Genomic DNA, 18510 nt, shown 5'->3' with positions numbered 1-18510 from the left:
AAAATGGGTTTAAAATGTGTCATCAAAATGATGGCCATCAACTGTAAATGCCAAAAATAGCCTGGCCTGTTCTTGGTATCTCCATGGATATAAGCTTCTTTAAGGTCAAACACTGTAGTCATGATTTTCATCAGGGAATGTTATTTCTCCATGCTAGTAGAGATATTACACTATAAAGCTGAAGTAATCAGGTGTTATTTACTTTAGCATGCGCACAAACAATATATTTCCTCGCAAATGATACAGTTGTGTATCTGTTAATAGGAATATTATGACCCTTGAACCAATCTACCTGAACGATGAAGCTCAGATTCAAGCCCCTGCTCACACCAGGAATCTCTGGTGATGAAGAGATCACCAAAGAAGTGTAGTAGTGTTCAGTCTACAGGGCTTCTAGACAGGAGGTCCTGCAGTTTCCTATCACCATCCTTCCATGTTCAGCTCATGTTCAGCTCACCAAGTATACTATAACCACTTAACTTTTAATTCCACACATTAACAAGAATAAGGAGCATATTTCATACCTACTCTTGGCTTGCTTGTCTCTGTTGTGCTGGGAAAAGTTGACTACCCTTAAATTTACTGAGTTTTAGTAAGGTCAGAACAATGCTGCTTCATACATGAACACTAATTAAGCTCTCCCTCCAGCCCACAGTTCAGATGCCTCCATCTAACCCTGCACCAGCGACACTATCAAGTTCTTAGATACGCCTGTTGCTTACTGGAGACAAGAAAACCACAGTGATAAAAGTAACACAACTGACTGAAGAGTGAGAGTATATTGCAAAAGAAAACAGTGAGACAGCTCTAGCCCCACTGAACCGCCTGCTAGGAACAACAGGCAGAGGTTGGAATGTTTAATATAATCCCCATGTGTTAAAAATTGTCTTATGCTTTTTACAGATGCCTGTGGTATTTTGCTATGCTATCATATATGTAAAATATCTTCAAGTTAAAAGCTCTGACACATACAACCTGGCAAGTCAGCCCAGGCAATTGCCCTTCTAGACCCCCTTTTCCTAGAGGTTATTTCCTCTGGAAGAGAGACAGAGCAGAACAGCCTGTGTGCCCACGTACCCAAATGCCACTCCAGTGCCTCAACACTGAAATCACTGTGGGATCCGCTGCGTTTTCATACGATGGCTTGCCAACCACACTGCATCCTGCCCTGCCTCCCACTGCACAGTACCACTGCCGCAGCCGGCAGGGAGGGCAGCTGGGGCAGGGACTTGCTTAAACTGCACAAGCTACGTTTGTTGGGAGAGAAGTCTGCCAAGCCTTTAGTCATGTCTAAATGGTGTTTGATTTAAAGTAAGTCACATTTTATCTTAATCCGTAACGAAAGTTTTACCGTTCTCGGGAGGTTTTATTCACTAGGTGAACTATATTATTACTTTTGGTATTAAATAAGGTTGCTGACACAGTAGTAATCTTCATTTCAGTTCTTGGAGACTCTAGGTTTTTTTTTCAACCACACTCAAACTTAATTCTCCCTGGTGCATTTATCTGTGCAGATGGGAATTATTTTTACAGCTCTATACGCTAGCATGATTTTCATGACAAGTAATTGCAGAAATACCAGTTCAGACATCTCTGGATAGAAAACAATGTGCCTCTCCGAAGGCAAACAGCTCACATCTAAGGCCAATAGCGAAGACAATTCTTCTCAGCTATTTGGGAGAGGGTCATTGCCAGACAAATTTACTTTTTATTAAGAATGTTCTTATCCTTAACTAAGCCTTTCAACTGGCTGACAGAAGAGCTAATTCCTATGCAATAAGCTTCTGCAGAGCCCAAGCCAGCCGCACACACAGCTGTCCAAGGAGCCTGCTAAACACAGTGTGCCCTGTTATAATATCTCTGACAAATAACACAAAGGTCTACATCGGTGTAATCAAAACAGAACAACTTACACAGCATTCCATAGTAGTCTGAACGACTGTCTCTTTGGATAAAAGATAAAAGAGGACCAAGAAGTCTCAGTTTCTGAAAGCCTCGTAGGAGTTCACAGGAGCTTCTCCTTCCAAAGTGATTTTAAGAAGAAAACATTTTAAAATATACAATTAAACTAAAGCAATAGTTGCATACACAGATTACAGATAGGGACTTTACTCCATGAGAATCCATTCTGCCATTCGTTCTCAGCACAACACTAAGAATGAAGCTCCAGTTACTTTCTGAATATCTAAAATACCTGCATGAGGCACATGTAGCTTTTAGAAGTCAATTTTGAAAGAAAGCTGGAGAAGAATGTACCTGGAATTCAATGAATGTACTCACACAGCAACATGGATAAAGAGGCAGCTTCCACAACCTCTTAACAGCAAGACATACAATTTCAAGACCTGCATTCTTACATCCAGGGTTTGACGTTGGCTTGCAAGCTATTTAAATCTCTACTGTATCAGCAGACATTATTTCTTTGTATGTGTTGGCCAACTTAAGCATCACTTCATTAAAACAAATTATTGCCATAATAGATGCATATTTGCCTCCAAGAGTTAAGTATCTTCTTATTTCTGTACCTTACAGAACTGCAAAGTGATGTATTGTCCGCATGCCCCAAGTTATCACTCAGTGCTGAAGAGCCAGTTGTCCACTATACACAAACTTTGGCCATTGAATTGACTTCAAATGATGTAACACTTCAGGATACAAGCTCATCCAGCCAAATATAACCAAAACACTTCAAGACCAACTAGCCACTGTTTTCCCCTCATTTGTCCCATTTTCTAGGAGCACAGTTGATGCACAACATCACCACTGACTATTCTTCTGCTATCTCAAAATGTTTTAATTAACAATCACACTAAATTTGGATTCTGGCTTGCAGGCTGAAGCCAGGATGTAATTGAATCTCATTTCCCTTAAAAGTAACCCACTGCTATGTTCATTCCCCAAGAGAGGCAAAACTGGAGTTCTCTCACACAAAAAGACTGCACCAATAGTTAATAACCTCTAGCAGAAAAAGTGGGGAGGAAGGAAAGGCAGAAGGGAGGGAGAAGGAATGGGAAAATTAAGAGATCAGATAAAACATCAGGTATGGGAAATAATCATTTATGATTAAAAGATTTCCCCTTCCCAAGGAAGGGACAGAACACAAAAGAAATAAATCTGCTGACCACAAATACCGACGAAATACACTGGCCAAGACCCTATTCCCTCCTAATCCTGGCCCACTGAGAATAATAATTTATTACTGCTGGCAATTAGTCTGAATTGTTACCAGAGAAATAAGTAATGGAGCCAAGAGTTCCCACCGTGTCAATAAGCTGAGAAGAAACAGGCCATCAAACACACTGACATCTGTATAGCCTTAAAAAACCCCAACCTAGTCATTCTGCACATCACTGCCTTATTTCCTAAGGAATTTGTGTCTAGAAATCACATAAGGAAGCCAAAACACATGCTGCTTTTTAAGTAGTCAGATAGCAGTAAGGCATCAAGACGAACTAAAAGCTCAAACAGTAATGAGAGACTTTCCTTTTACATGACCGTCCCTCAGAGTATCGGGTAAAGGCACCACATCAGTGAAGTACCTGCTCATCAGCTCTGGGGAGATTGCCCCAGGTTTCATACATCAACGTTCTCACAGCACAGACCATCTCAAGTTGGCCTCTACTTTGATGATGTATTGATTTCAAGCATGTTCTAGTGAAGCCCTCCAAAATCACACCTTTAGTGCAGTTCTAAGACTTCACACAGCGCAGGCAGGAAAAGCATTTTCTCTGCTCAAGTCTTCCTCCTCCTTCAGGAGGAGACACCCATTCTCTTGCCTTTCCCCTACTTATTTCTTATACAAAGCCATTGTTACAAAGCAACTTGATGTTCCAAGTTCTTTTCATGCTCCTTGCTTAGCCCTAGTCCTTCCTAGAAAAAGATTGTCCTAGATGTTTGCTGGAGACCAAATCAGGACTAACAGTCACTTCTTTGTTCCTCAGCTATTGAATGTTTTGTTCAGGCACCACCATTTATCTGGGAGCTACTTCCTTGCTTCCCACATTTTATCTATCAACATTGCAGTGGCCATAAACACAAAGATAAGAAAAGAGGGAAGGTTTGAGGGAAAGTAATACTTTTTATTATATTTGGAGAAAGAATTTGCACATCTGGTATTTTCAGCCACATCAACTGGTCTAAGAAGACTTACAACCCTTTGTATTTTATAGAAGCATCTACCTGTGAACCAACAGGCTCAGGTTTTTAGGCACCAGCCTAAAAGCTTAAGACCAAGAAGCAGCACTAATATGTTTACATGACTCTTCCAGTCCATGACTACTTTCAGCAAGTCATAATTGCACATGAAATTCAAAGTTATTAAACACAAAGCAGTCAAAATTGGAGAAAAATTGAAATTTCTCATGTGTTCTTCTCATGACATAGCTGATTGTTCAGGAGAGGAACTTGGGCATCACTTCAGACAACTCTTCCTGCGGCTACAGCCAAACAAGCATATTTGCAGGGAACTAGTAGGCTACAGGACCTTGGAAGGTCCCTTCCAATCTCACATTCTGTGCATGAGAGCATTTTTCAGAACTGAAAGAAAAGTCAAAGGAGGGAATCAAGAACTACAAGTAAGACGTACAACATATCTAGTCACAGAGCCGTTCCAAAAAGGCAAAGAATTTCAAAACACACACTATAAACCTCAAAAACTTGGCCAGAGTTGGACAGGAATATGCGTACCCAAGACTACCCTAGGAACCCATAGGTCTGTGCAACCAGATAAGGACACCACATAGTAGAATCACTCTTACATATCCCAGCCCATTTTCTCTGGCAACACGGTAACTAGAATAAAGAGTAGCCACATAACAGCAAACTGTCTGCATGACAACTATGCGTGAACCACATGTGGCCACCAGTAATTCAAGAAAAGTCAGTTTCTCAAACTGAAGAGCTATTGTCTGTCACAGCACAATAGGGAACACAAATTATAGGTCTGACTATTTATAGAGCAGTTAAAATGTACACTAAAGCCTAATTTATTCCTAACTGTAGAGATGCATTAAAAATTTGAAGTATTTATTTACTGCACACAACAATATGACCTAGAATTAATATTTGTATCACATATTGAGACTGGTCAATTTTAAAGTGCCAAAATACATTTATTATGATAGAAATCAGTAGCTGAATGAAAAAACACAGTCTATGTCACTTGTCCAAACCCAGGTGAAAACACTGGCAGTTAGAAGTTCACCTCCCATTTCAAAAACCCTACTACATCAATACCCAGCCTAGTTCCCACTGAGGTGGATTCAGGATCCTAGGTCAGTCAAGTTAATGAGACATGGATGACTCCTCTGGCTGCTACTCACGACACTAAGGCATCAGTAAGACTGTCAAGAATCACACTGATTCCATTCCAAGTACCAGCACAGCTTGGAAAGAGAGCAACAGGGTGGCAGCGGTGCCAAACACTGGCTGCGTATCCTGGGGAAGCCATCTAAAAGAGCCATGGAGACAAAGAAAGGGAAAGCAGGAAGCTCAGTTTTTCGTATCACCCACAACGACTGGTTTCTTCCCACTATGCAGAAATGCAAAAAGATGATAGAATAATAGGAGAGGAAGCAGATCTTCCTGCTTTTCTTCAGCATTCAAGAGGATAAAGAAAACAGTTTCAAATGACAACATCCAGCCACAGACTGAGAAGATGCATCTTAAGCAAGGCCCAGACTCCTGACAAAGCTGATCCTAATCCTACTTCACCCCTCAGAACTTGGGCTACTCTGCCCTTCTATCTTCCGCTGCTGCCCACACCAGAAAGTGGTATTTTTGCATGTATTAGCTGTACCTCTAGGCTGGAAGACAAGCATGCAGTGCTTAAAAAAGCCATTAGCTCGCAATGACTAATCCCAGGACAAAACACTCAGCAGTGCATTAGAAAGCTAAGAGTACATTCTCTATGCAGTATTTTCCTGGCCCACACAGAGCACAGACAAGGCCTATAGAAACATTTCTTTCCCAGTCACACTGGTACATGTTAAGGAGAGGTACTAAGGATACTTGCTCATTGGGAAGAAGGCTATTTCATTTCCCAGTGCCATCAATGTGACACACTGTCCCCCTCCCTGCCACCTCATCCTTCAAGCACTGTATTTTTACCACTGAAGTAAGACTGAATTCAATTAATCTATTCACACAATAACCTCTGCCCTGCATGGAAACAAACTGCTTAATGGAATTAAGGTTTTTATAAGCCAAGTTGCAGCCACACCTAAGATTAAAAATACATGAAAACTATTGCAAGTAAACTCCAAAAACGACACTGCATTTAATTTGGCTTCAGCCACAAGAACAATCAGAATTGAAACGAGCTGCCTAGGAAAACTTTGATATCAAAGTTAGAACTTCCATGGATATCCTTACCGAGTAAAAACAGAGGGTGTGCAGTGTTTCTGCAGTGCTGGCTGCAGATACACACTGCCTTGCCGAGCACAGGACGGAGGATGCTCCACTCACTGCTCCTTTTCATCTTCACTGACCAAACTCTTGCCCCACCTCATTAACCACACTCATCCAAATCCCACTATGAATAGGAATTTGCATATATACAAGCCTTTTGCAGCTCATTAATGTCATTTGAATGGCTCTCACATGGTCATGAATTTATACTCTGCCTGTCCCTTTGTACACATACAGGTCAATAGCACGGGGGGAGCAGAGGGGGAATTATTTAGGATCTCGTGACAAAACAAACCATTTTCTGGGTTTCAACCTAACACTGAAGTTATGTTGAACCTAACATGCCTCCTCATACACTCACCAGATAAAAATCAAGCTTCTACTTCCAGGTAAGGATGTTGTAAGCATTGTGTTACTTCACAGCCTTGCTCAGCCTCTATGTCAAAAGCAAAGGACAGTCTAGTATCAGGGAGAAAATAAAAACCGAAGCATCAAGATATCAGTCATGCACAGGCCTGAGGAATGAAGGAGTCAATGCAGTCAGTCAACAAGCCCTTTGCTAATCTGTGTGAACGTACTCTGAAAAACAAAGGCACATTTGAAAAAAAAACCCTTTTCTAGTTAACTGAACATAGGAAACAAGTTTCAACACATCTCTGCTTCCCCTTAAAACAGCTTGGCACCACCTCAGAGCTCTACATATGTTTAAAAACAACAGAATAGTACAGGTCAAAGGAAGCCATGTAAACCCAGTCCGCACGCACAAGCTGGCCATTCTTGCAGAATTAATAATATTTTCTTTAAAGAACAAACCATAGATCTTTAGCTGGCTATTCAAAGTTCTTTCTATTACCAGCATGTCCCAGTTGTTCCAAGACTAAACAATAGGGGAAGGTCACGCATGGAGTTCTGCAAGGGCCACGCTGGCACACAGAGCTTAACCTATTCGTTAACGACCTAGAAAATGAAGTGATCAGTGGGGTGACAAAGTTGCTGACAATATGATGTGGCTGCAAACTGAAGAATGACTGAAAGGCCTCAGTGACAGAGCAATTCAATGTACATAAACACAAAGCGATGCCTATGGGGAAAAGCAGCCCAGGCAGACCCAGCTTTACATGTAAAGTGATGGGCTCTGGGCTGACCTTTACCACACTAGAGCGAGCTCCTGGGCCCAAGATAAACAGACATGTGAAAACATCAGCTCGGTAGCAGTCAAACACACAAATCACTGTTAGAAATCATTAGGAAGGGACCAGAGAGCAAATGAGAGAGCATTCTACATTATATCAATCTCTGGTTCACCCAGAGCTCAAAGTGCGGGTGGGTCTGGTGGTCTCAGCTAAAAAGAAAAGGAAAAAGAAAAAAAAGAGAAAACAATAAGATCTCTTAGAAGTGGCAATGCTCACAGAAGCATGACTTCCAGAATTAAAGACCAACAAAAGCTAAGACTTTTCAACCTAAAACCTGGGGACAGATGCGACAGCAGTCTAGAAAGCCATGAACAGCACAAGGAGACCAGACAGGGATCAACTGTACTGTTTCTTTCATTACACAATACAGCAACCAGTGGATGAAGGTCGCTGGAACCAGGCTCAAAAGAAAATGAGAAGGCTCCTCACACTGCACGCAGCAGAACAACAGAAATCCCTACTAAAACACTGGGAACAAAAGAAGTTCAGGAAGAACCTGGGCAAACACTCAGAAAATAAGATTTATTACACCTGTCCAGCCAGTAACCCCCACCTGAACCCCCAATGGGTTCAGAGGATTGAGCTGAAAATAGCTAGAGACCAGGAGAATATTGCAGGGAGGTGACATCCATCTCTCATACTTTGTCCTGGTTTTGCTTTTCCCTGCGCACTCACTTCTGGAAGCTGTAGGAGACAATACCAGGCCAGATGGACCCTTGGCCTGAACCAGTGCAGCTACTTTTACATTCTTATGATTCAGTGTATAATGCATGTTTATTTTTAGCCATTTCCTCAGAAAACCCAAGCGACGTCAAAAGCCTCTAATGAAAATGGTACTTCTCAACTGAAAACAGTCAAATTTTAACACAAAAAAAGGTTAAAGTAACTGAAGGAAAACCTGGGTATACGCCCTTTAGAAAAATATTATCTAAAATCCTTGTAATTCAAACCGACAACAGTTCTGATACTTGATTAAAATAATTTGAAGCCCTGCCATCAAGCAGCCTCAGCAGATTTACTGACAAGATACTGCTAAATCAACACAGAACCTAGGAAAAAGAACAGCTTTGCTTCTGCACCACTGCTGAAGCTTCAGCATTATTCATTTCAGTGCAGTGCATTTATAGGTGCACTAGCAACCCCATCGACAGCCTGAGCAGAGCTTTCTCCCACTTTTCGCTAAACTCCAAACCTACACAAACACTTGGACTGTTTCAAAACCTCTTATTTTGCACCAGAGAAACAAGATACAACATCTGCACAAAAGTGAGATCATTTTGTCAAGGGAGTCTCAGGAAACAGGACGAGGAATGAATGTATCAGAAAACATTCTCATCCATACAACTTTATACAACCCACTCCTGCAGCTCAGATTACAGATTTTACCTGAACCAAACACATTATCCTTATTGGATTTGGCCTCTGCTTTTTAATAAACAAGTAAGTGAGATGCACCTATGCTAAACTGCCAAGCAAAACTGGGCTCACTGCTATTTCCACCTTCTATATGCTATGCTGTGCACTAACTAATCGTGTTTTCAGTTGAAACGCTGAACAGAGCGGCCTTTTTAAGTCCAGACCCTGCTCTACAAAGAGGGCAGGAGGAACATCTTGGAGAAGACTGCAAATGAAGGTAAGGAAGGCGTTTCAGCTCGCAACGATTCTCAACTGTCTGTCCCACTTTAAGGGGCAGTAAATTTCTTCATGTAAGCAGCAGTAAGCGATCTGCTTACGCAGCGAATGCACAGAGGTGCTCTTCTTTAGAAGGCAGATACGCTTTCTCAGGAGGAAGCTCCGGCACTGTCACATGCAGAAAAGCTGGAGGAACCTCGCATAGGCTGATCAGACCACAGGGATGCAGAAGGACCAAGATTAGACTAGACCAGCGAAGGGACTCTCAGGACTACTAGTCGTCCTGCAGAGAGACACAGAGCCAGTTTCAATCCCAGAAGCAACCAGGATGAATTATTTTGCTGAACTCCGTGGTTTGGCTCGGCTACCAATCTGCTCCCCTTTGCGAGCCTCAAGTAGCAGCATCAAGCAAACACACGGTCAAGAGGGCCAAGGCTGAAATCTGATGGACCTAAGGCACCCTACTGCAAACCACATGCTCTGAAAACCTTGCAGAGGACAGATGCTACAGCTGTTCAATGTACAGTACAGAAAGGTAAAGCCACAATTCTGGCTGGCTGCTTGAGCATGTGCCCACTGGAAGAACCACCATGAATATAAACCCCTGCAGCTTCAACGTGACATCGCAGTGTACCTAAAGTGTGCTGTAGTTTTATATTTTGCCAGCTTTTTGGAAGAGAACTGGGTTGGTTTTTTTTTCCCTAGTATAAATCTAGCCTAGAAAATCAGGCCTCTAATCTCAGCTCTTCCCAAAGAGGCTGACTTAACTCCTGCCCAACAGACACTTCTGAGAACATTTATCACATATGTTTGCGCGCTCAAATGGCTGTGGCCACAAAAAATGCTGCTTCAGGAAGTGAAGGCAATGCTGCAACCAAGCAGTAAGGAGCCTGAGCTCAGTTTTCCATCTGCTTTGTAACCACATGTTTTCTGGGAGGGGAGGAAAGAGTGGGAAAGCTTGGTACACCAATTTGCAAAATGGAGCCTCCTGGTGAAGAGATGCTGCTACCTGCTGCCTGTCATCTGCCATCATCTCCCTGCTTTTGAAATCTAATCTTTTCAAAGCAACCTCCACTTTTTACACTGATACCAGTTGACAGTCTCAGGAAATACTTTTGCACATTTCTGAGTATTTTTTATGCATCTTTTCATGCATTTTTTATGCATTTATGCATAACATAAAACCGCAGGAGAACTACATCTACACCATGCACTCATCTGCCCAAATCCCATCCCCAAACAAGCTGCTGGTATCTTAGTGTCTAAGATGGGAGGTACAGCAGGATGAGCTGGCAACAGGCTGGGGGGAACAGAGCTTATAGGCTTGGTGAAGAGCAGGTTTTGGAGGAACCTAATGGCAACTTTCTAACACGTAAAGGAGGTCATGAAGAAAACAGGCACAAGATGAAATAAGAGCCTAAAGTAAATAAATAAATAGATAGGTAAACAAACTGTTTTCACTGTCAGAACAGTTAAGCAGCAGAACAGGTTGTCCAGAGAGACAGTGCAGTCTCCATCCTCAGAGGTTTTAAGGACCAGACTGGATAAAGTCCTGAGCTATCTGTTCTGACCTCATAGCCGATCCTGTCTTGAGCAGGAGGTGGGACTAGAGAGCTCCCAAAGCCCCTTCCAACCAAAATTACCAAATAATCCATGGTCGGGATCAAGGGAGCAACCAGGTGTCAAACTGAAAAGCAAGGAAAGCTGACAGGAGAGTGCTACTAAACTCTTGGTTTGAAGAATTTAGCCTGACAAACCGTATCTGGGCTGGAAACTGGGGAAAAAACACTCTTAGGAGACACTATAAACATGCAAAAGACAGGGAAGAAAACATCTACAGGAGATAAAGGGATACTTCACAGCTTACTGTTGGGGGGAATTTATTGGCTGTGTATCAGCCCCAAAGCAGGGTAGAGATCGAAATTCTCCCTTTCTTACCCTCTCCTGCTGTTAGTAATTCTAGGATGGAAACTGGCAACTGAAGCATTACCTACAGCCCATGCAGTCCTGGCAGAAGCAGAGAGGAAGCAGAACTCATACATGTTTATTAGAATGCATCCAGAAAGCTCATTACCATTTCCTAAACAAAACAAGGGAAGTTCACTACAGAGCAATCTTCAGAGATGCACATAAAGACAGTAACACTTATCTTTCTGTCCTCTATGCTAAATAAACTCTAGCATACCCACAGAGTCTCTGCTCTGCTGCAGAGCTTAGGACTCTATCCTTACCAAGCAACGGTTTTAAAAGCTCCTTTTCCTCCTCCACTCATTATCATGCCACTTCCTATATAAATCTCTTGTATATCAACTCCTATTGACATAAAGGTCAAGCTAAGGTTGACCTTTGGTCTAACTGTATACTAGCTTTACGTTTCTGTGTTTCACGTATTATAGGCAAGCCCCATAATACCCACCTTCTGCTAATTCCTACTCTCTCCTGGTCTTGGATACAATGCTTGCTTACAGAGCACTCTGCTAGCCCTCCAGTGTATGTTAAGGGAGAGAATATATCAGTAGTGACATGGCAGTACATCTGTTGCCATCCCTAATGCCAACAGGAGAATAGGATTAAGCGAATTGCTGACAAACTCCTGGATCAATACAGTTGCAACAGACACGGGAGTCTCAGCAAAACAATAAGAAAAGAAATGACAATCAGGTTCATACCACAGCACGCAGAGAACAATAATATAATGTTACCTGGTTTCATTTGGTTCTGGCTGCCACAGAAAATCTGGACAATAAGCTAACATCTCCCGTCCTCAATTCCATAGAGTCTCATTTTTAAAGGTTTAACATCTTTGACTTGTTGCTGTAGCCCCAAAGCTTCCAATTTACTTTGAAATAGCCACAGTTTGTGGCAGTGACTACTTGTTCAAAATGGCTTTGACAACACAGTAAAATTACAGAAATAAGCACCTTTTTGTAAGCCTCTGGAGCTCCTTTCTTCTCCTCACCCTCTCCTTTAACTACTAAAAGAAGCTACTTTTAAGAAAGGCATTTATTTTCATGAACAATTGACGGTCCTGCATGCAATTTTTGCATCATAAAATCCAATCTTGCTCATTTTAAAAAGCCCAAACCAACACTCTGAGCATTTACTGGTCTGCACAGAACTGGAATAGTGACAGAGCCATGCGACAATCCATAGCCAAGCTCTATCAAGGGGGTTCTGAAATTCAGCTGCCCAAGCGTGCGTCACAGCCAGCACCCAAACAATAAATTTCCCCTTCTCTCCCCTGTAGGAAGAGGACAAACACTTCTCTGTGATTCTTACAGGCACATTTGTGTGTAACCAGGGGTGAAATTCCCACTTACAAGGGACAGCACAAGCTGAGGCAGCTCGACTGCAAAAGACACATAGGGTATGTATCGACAAGTTTTTAATGTAAAACCCACGCTCACATCCTTCACTGAAATCATGGCTTCCAGAAGGCTTTTACTGCTTCTCATGGAGGGGAGAAAGAAGAGTCTTCCATTAGAAGGGCACTCGTGACATCCTTCATCAAAGCAAAAGTTCAGTGGAAGCGCAGCGGCAAAAGCAAACAGACACTTCTAAGACACCCTCAGGTTTGTAGGTAAAAGTCTTTCCCTTGTGGAGCCAAAGGGCCAAACACCATCATCATGTAACAGAAAAACTGCAAGAGATGCAATCCATTTCCCAGCCATAAATCCTCTGGAACTGGGTGACCCCAAGACCTCACAAAGTAACCTTTCAAAACAGGTACTATTACTTCAAGTTGCAGCAGAGACCAGTGAGCCCCATTGATGGAGTTCCAATTAACTCTGGGGTTCAGCTCTGAACTCGCTCATGAGCATTACTACAATAAAGTTTACAGGAGAGGCTTTGGAAAAACGCGTAAGTTGAGCACTCGGAAGACCACAGAGGACTTGGAGGTAGCTCCAAACAGGCATAGGCAGCACTAGAGCCTCAAGTGTTTGGAAGTTCTGTTGGGTCTTCACTATAATGGCACTAAAGAGGAAAATGACCAGATGTTGATTTCTGTGAGAAGGGACCATAGGAACTAAAATCTACCACGCCAAACACATTAGTGACAAGTCTGCACTTACCTCAGGGCTCTGTATGAATGCAGATTAGAGTATGGACCATAGCAGTCAGCTACATCCCCATAAATGACTTCAGTATCTGGATGTATCTTAATTGTCTTCACCCCGCTTCATGGGATGCTTTCAATATTTGTCTTGTGTGCCTGACCCATAAACATCCTTATCAATGGCCAAGCAGTCCTGAGCCCTTCCCCTCCCCAGGCTAACACTTTTCCCTTATTCCCACAGAATAAAGCTAAGTAAGATGCATCTTGTACCCGCCTCTTCACTTCCAAGCCTTTCAACTACAATTTCTAAATACATTTATAACCAAAAGAGAAATGAACTGTAAATCCATTAAAAATAACTGCTACAAACTACCAGCTCTTTTCTTCCTTCTCACAAGTGACAAGGAGTAAGAATTTCACTTGCACAGGGCTGCAAACGCTTCCAGGATGGCCCCTAACATTCGTGAGGGGTTTATATACCAGAAGTGCACTGACACTACATTTACATGTATGCAATGCGCAATCTGGGTTTTATTGGCAATAAAGAAGTGTTATGGATTGGGGCTTTGACAGTTCAGCAGTGATGCACAGCTGCCAATTTTATTCATCTGATATCTGCAGTTCCAGTGTTGGAAACCAAAAGCTCAAAAAAAAAAAATACCTAGACCAAAATATAGTTAAAAATACAATTATAGTGACATACAGCAAATTACAGGCATGAAAAATAACGTAATCCGTGGACTCAGATAACAATGAGAAGTGGATTATATTGACTTTAATCACAGAAATACACAACCCCAGCAACTTATAAAAGGATTAAGCAAAAATAGCTCGTAATACAGAAGAGTGAAATTCTAATTAAGCAATGGAATAGGCAGCTTACACTTATTGGCATTGACGATGCTATTTAACACAACCACATCTCCATACCAGAGATCCATTTGTCACTATCATCAGCAGCACCACCACCTGAAAGCCCTGCCACCAGCCTCTCCCCCTCAAAAAGCTGCTTCCCTGTATTGAGGGGAGGGGTATTTCCCAGCTGAGCACTTTTAAATGGGTTGTTTTCATCACCATTGTGTGGAAACCCTATTATGAATTTTCATTCAAACTCTTGGCTCACTTTTTTTAAGTATAAATTGTGTCTAACAAGAAACACACCAGGGATCTCTTCAATCCCCAAAGGCACTTTCTTAAAAGGAGAGAGAACAAAGGAGAAAACCTCCCAGCATGGGCTTTCCAAACCAGCTTCTTAGGACAGTATCAAGAATGACAATACTAGAACATAAGCTTTTCTTTTTCATTCTTTGATCCATGTATAATTGAATTGATTATTGCAAACTGTGTAATGATTTCCAAAAGACTCGAGGAGAAGGCAAAGATCACAACAATCTAATAACCAATTTAAAGAGATGTAAGAAATATTGAAGGAAAGATTTAATCACTCAAGTATACTCCTTCCAATTAGAAAGAGCTTTAAATAGCTTACCTTGAGATAAATTAGAATCTGTATGCAATTATACAGGAATAGTAATTAAGATCAGGAAAATTCACATAACCCTCAGCCTATAGAGTCAGGGAAGTACTTCACAGCAGAACAGACTTTTCAGTTACCTTGTTTCATCAACAGAGGTGAAAACATACTGGTTTGATTTATCCAAACCTTTGAGAGTACCAAAGAATCCAGTACCCTTCAGCCTGGGATCTGCAAAGTATGTTAGATCTTATCTGATTATTTTCTTTCCGATAGGACAAACATTCTCAAACAGAGCAGGAGACTGAAATACTCTTAATTGTGCCACAAAAATACAGTACAGGAAACGCCGTTTCATGCTTTAGAACTGTAGGAAGCTACAGTAAGGAAGAACGACCACTGCTTTTCTGAAGGAAGCAAGAACTTTAGTTTTACTTATGCATTTGGCAACATCACCCACCACATCACACTCCCCAGTTTACATGTATGTCCATTACTTACACGTAACCCCATGGCTCTTTACACAGGAAGGCAAGAAAGTTTTAGGGACTCAAGTTTCTCTGACAGACTCTATTTGGCAAGGCAGGTGAGCTATGGCACTGCTTTGACTTTAAAGGTCACTACAGATGAAATCAATGCCATTTTCTAATTAATCAACGGAGAAACAGCAAAAAGATTTTACCTAAGAAAACCAAAATAATCCCAGGAATTTGCTGTTCATTCTTCAAATAGCAGAGCCCTAATCACAAACCCTCCCTCAGTCACCGACTTGCAAAAAGAAGGAGGAATTTCCAAGCACGTTTTCTGGGGATGTACTCCTGCGCAGCTGGGCGCAGCGGGTGTTTCTAAGATGTAGCAGCTTTCCATTAGCCACATTTTTCCACGGAGCACTCACCTCATCCAGTACCTAATAACCGAGCTGTACTACTGGAAAAACGGTGTGTTAACAGCTACAGCTCTAAAGAGAAATCTTGTGCCCCCTTGTCTTTCCCTCTCCCTCCTGACAGGGCAGGACACACCCACACACCTCTTTTTCTTTGTACAGCCTAGAGGAAATATATATATATATATATATATATATTGAAGTCATCAAAGTATGAATTTATGAAGTAACTGCTTGACTCACGTAAACTGCCAAGCCCCTATAGCTACCAAAAAAAGCCTCACCAGCTTTTCACAGTGCAGTGCTACCATCCTGCAGTGCCAGCTTGCAAGCAGCACTGCACACCCTGAGCAGCAAAGTGAAACTGAAAAGAAACAATTCGGTTTGGCATTTACCCTTCGGCTCCCTGAGGCAGCAACAGTACTTAAAGAATAAAACTGTAATTTTTTGCTACCAGTTTTCAAGAAGCAGGTTCCAGAAATAGCTCAATAAAGAAGGCCGGGGTGACACACAAACACAAATACGAAAGCTCCACCTGTAAAGCTGCAGAGGAAGAGGCCTCTTCACTACTCTGGCGTGTATACATACCCAGAGGCTCTGTGATGGACAGGCTTCAGGTTTCAAAGCTCCCGAGATCAATGAACTGTTGATTTTGATATTAAAATCGTCCCTTTCAGCACTGTGCCTTGGCCACCATCCTGCCACCTTCACACTTTACAACTTTATTCCCTAGCTCTCATCTCTTTTAATGCCACTTGAGTCAGTTTTGCACAGGAAAGCATCACATAAACCCAAGCCGGCTACCATGCAGCAAAAACTCTTAAGGACAGGTATGACAACACAATGCTCCAGTGCCACATAAGACTAACAGAAGTTTAACATGGGACTTGCATCTCAACCCTTTATCTCAACACGTGAAGCAAAGAGAACTTTGAAGACAACGCAGCTCAAGCAACACGCTCTGCAAGACATCCCCAGCAACAAGGGACAGAGGGGTTTAAACGAGGGTGTCTGTCCTGACATGGCAGACGGAGAGCCCAAGAGCTGGAACACCCTCAAGATTTTTTTCTTCTTTTACATCCTGACAGCTCTTTAAGTATCTAAAGATGAAAGTACAAGAAAGCTTTGATACCGGGAAAACAGAGACCGACTGAAACTCCAGGGAAAAACAAAATATTCCCCCAGTCTTACTCTGCATATTCTGTACTTCATGTTGCATATTTAATATACTTCTGACCTGTGAGTTTGGCTGTATTAACTTTAAAGTACGAGGCAGAAGCCCTCCTGATGAGTAACTGCCCTACGACAACTATAATGAAGTTTTAAAACCCCTGCCAGGTGTGGAAAGCAGAGTTTGCACCCACACACCCCTTGCCAAAGCGGCTGGGAAGTTTTTGGGGGGTCTTTTCTGTTGGATATATTTTATTTATATCCACTTCTTTCAGTGCACAGCGTGGACACCTCATCGCTCACTACTCCATATTCCACTACAGGTAGTTGGTCAGAATACCTGGTGGGATGCACTAGAAAAGGTCCTCCCTCTCCTCCTCCGGGGCTGAATCCCACCTAAAACCACCCCGTAACCCAGCGGGACCCCCTCCAGCTTCACCCCCTGGGGAGCTCTAACTTCGCCCGAGGGTGCTCCCGAGCACCCGGCTCGGTGCGTCCCGCCGGGTGACAAGGGCGGCCGCAAGCTTCCCCCGTCGGAACTCCTCAACATCTGCCCGTGATGTTCTCCATTTACCGGAGGGGGAGCGGGGCGAGGCCAGCGGGGCTCCCCGGTCGTCGTCGTCCCCCCCCTCTCCGCACCGGGCTCGTGAGGAGCCGGCCGCCTGTCAACGGCGGGCAGCGCCGCTCCTCGGGGCTCCCTCCCCGCCGGCGCCGCTGGCGGAGTCCCCTGGAAACTTTGCGGGGAGCCCGGGGAAGCGTCCCCCGCCTCGGGAGCGGCCGAATCGCGCTGCCCAGCGCCGGCAACTCCCGGGGGCTCCCCCGGCCGCCGCCGCCCTCACCCCCGCGACGGCCCGGCCTAAGCCCAACCGCCCCTTCCGCCGGCGCTGAGGGGAGCTCTGCCCGCTCGCTCTCCTCTCCCCCAGGACCCGGCGGAAAGCGGCCGGGCGGGAGGCGAAGGGAGGACAGCTCCGCTCCCCGCCCCGCTCCGTCCCTCAGCCCCCGCTGCCGGCGGGGCGCCGCCGCAGCCACCCCGGCCAGGCAACGCCGCGGGGCCCCACGGGGCGCCGGCAGCGGCTCGCCTCGCCCCCGGCGGCGGGTGAAGCACGGCCCCGGCGGCCCCGAGCGCGGCAGCGAGGGGCATCCTAGAAGGAATTGAAGCTGCGCTTTACCTTTAGTTCCGCACTGTCCGCCATCTTGCAACTCCAGGCGCAGGCGCAGTGAACCCCGCCGGGACACCGCCCCCCCGCCGCCCCCCCCGCCGGCACGCAGCGCGCAGCGTTTGAATCGGGGCGCCATTTTGTCCCCGCTCTGCGCTCCGCCGGGACGGGGGTCTCCGGCGGGGAAGGCTCGGCCGGGTTCCCCCCACAGGGCTGCGGGGAGCCGCGGCCCTTCGGCGGGGACGCTCCGAGGTCGCCTCCGGGGGGCAGCGCTTCGCTGCTGCCGCCCTGACGGGAAAGTTTCCCCCCTGAGAGCGCCGTCCCGCCTGCTCCGCTGGCCGCTCCGTGAGGGCAGCTACGCGCTGAGGGGGGAGCGGGCGGCGCTCCCGAGGCACGGCCGGTGGGGGGGCTCGAGCCCCTCAGCCGCGGGGCCGGGGCCCGCCTGGGATGGGGTCACCAGAGGGAGGAGGAGGAGGAGGAAGCGCGTTCCTGTAGCCATAAGTTGATTAAAATTGCAATTTGCGACTCCGCTTCCT

The 18510-nt window shown here is 44.4% G+C and overlaps 1 protein-coding gene across 4 annotated transcripts in view; it reads right to left on the bottom strand.

The window, feature by feature from the left end:
* Positions 1–18270, bottom strand: part of PIAS1 (protein inhibitor of activated STAT 1) — a 58186-nt gene extending 39916 nt beyond the window's left edge. For 2 of the 4 annotated variants that reach the window (XM_057430536.1, XM_057430535.1), the window contains exon 1: positions 17987–18120. In XM_057430536.1, coding sequence (XP_057286519.1) covers positions 17987–18010 — 24 coding nt within the window. In that variant the 5' untranslated portion in view covers positions 18011–18120. Of the gene's footprint in view, positions 1–17986 lie in introns of all 4 variants that reach the window. The other 2 variants (XM_057430538.1, XM_057430537.1) reach the window with 2 other exon arrangements.
* Positions 18271–18510: the final 240 nt, after the last annotated feature.

The sequence above is a fragment of the Pezoporus wallicus genome, unplaced genomic scaffold (assembly GCF_028554395.1).
Source record: "Pezoporus wallicus isolate ANWC-B61680 ecotype Strahan unplaced genomic scaffold, APGP_CSIRO_Pwel_v1 contig_14831, whole genome shotgun sequence".
Lineage (NCBI taxonomy): Eukaryota > Metazoa > Chordata > Aves > Psittaciformes > Psittacidae > Pezoporus > Pezoporus wallicus.
The sequence above is the reverse complement of the archived record's forward strand: the minus strand, read 5'-3'. Positions and strand labels throughout refer to the sequence as shown.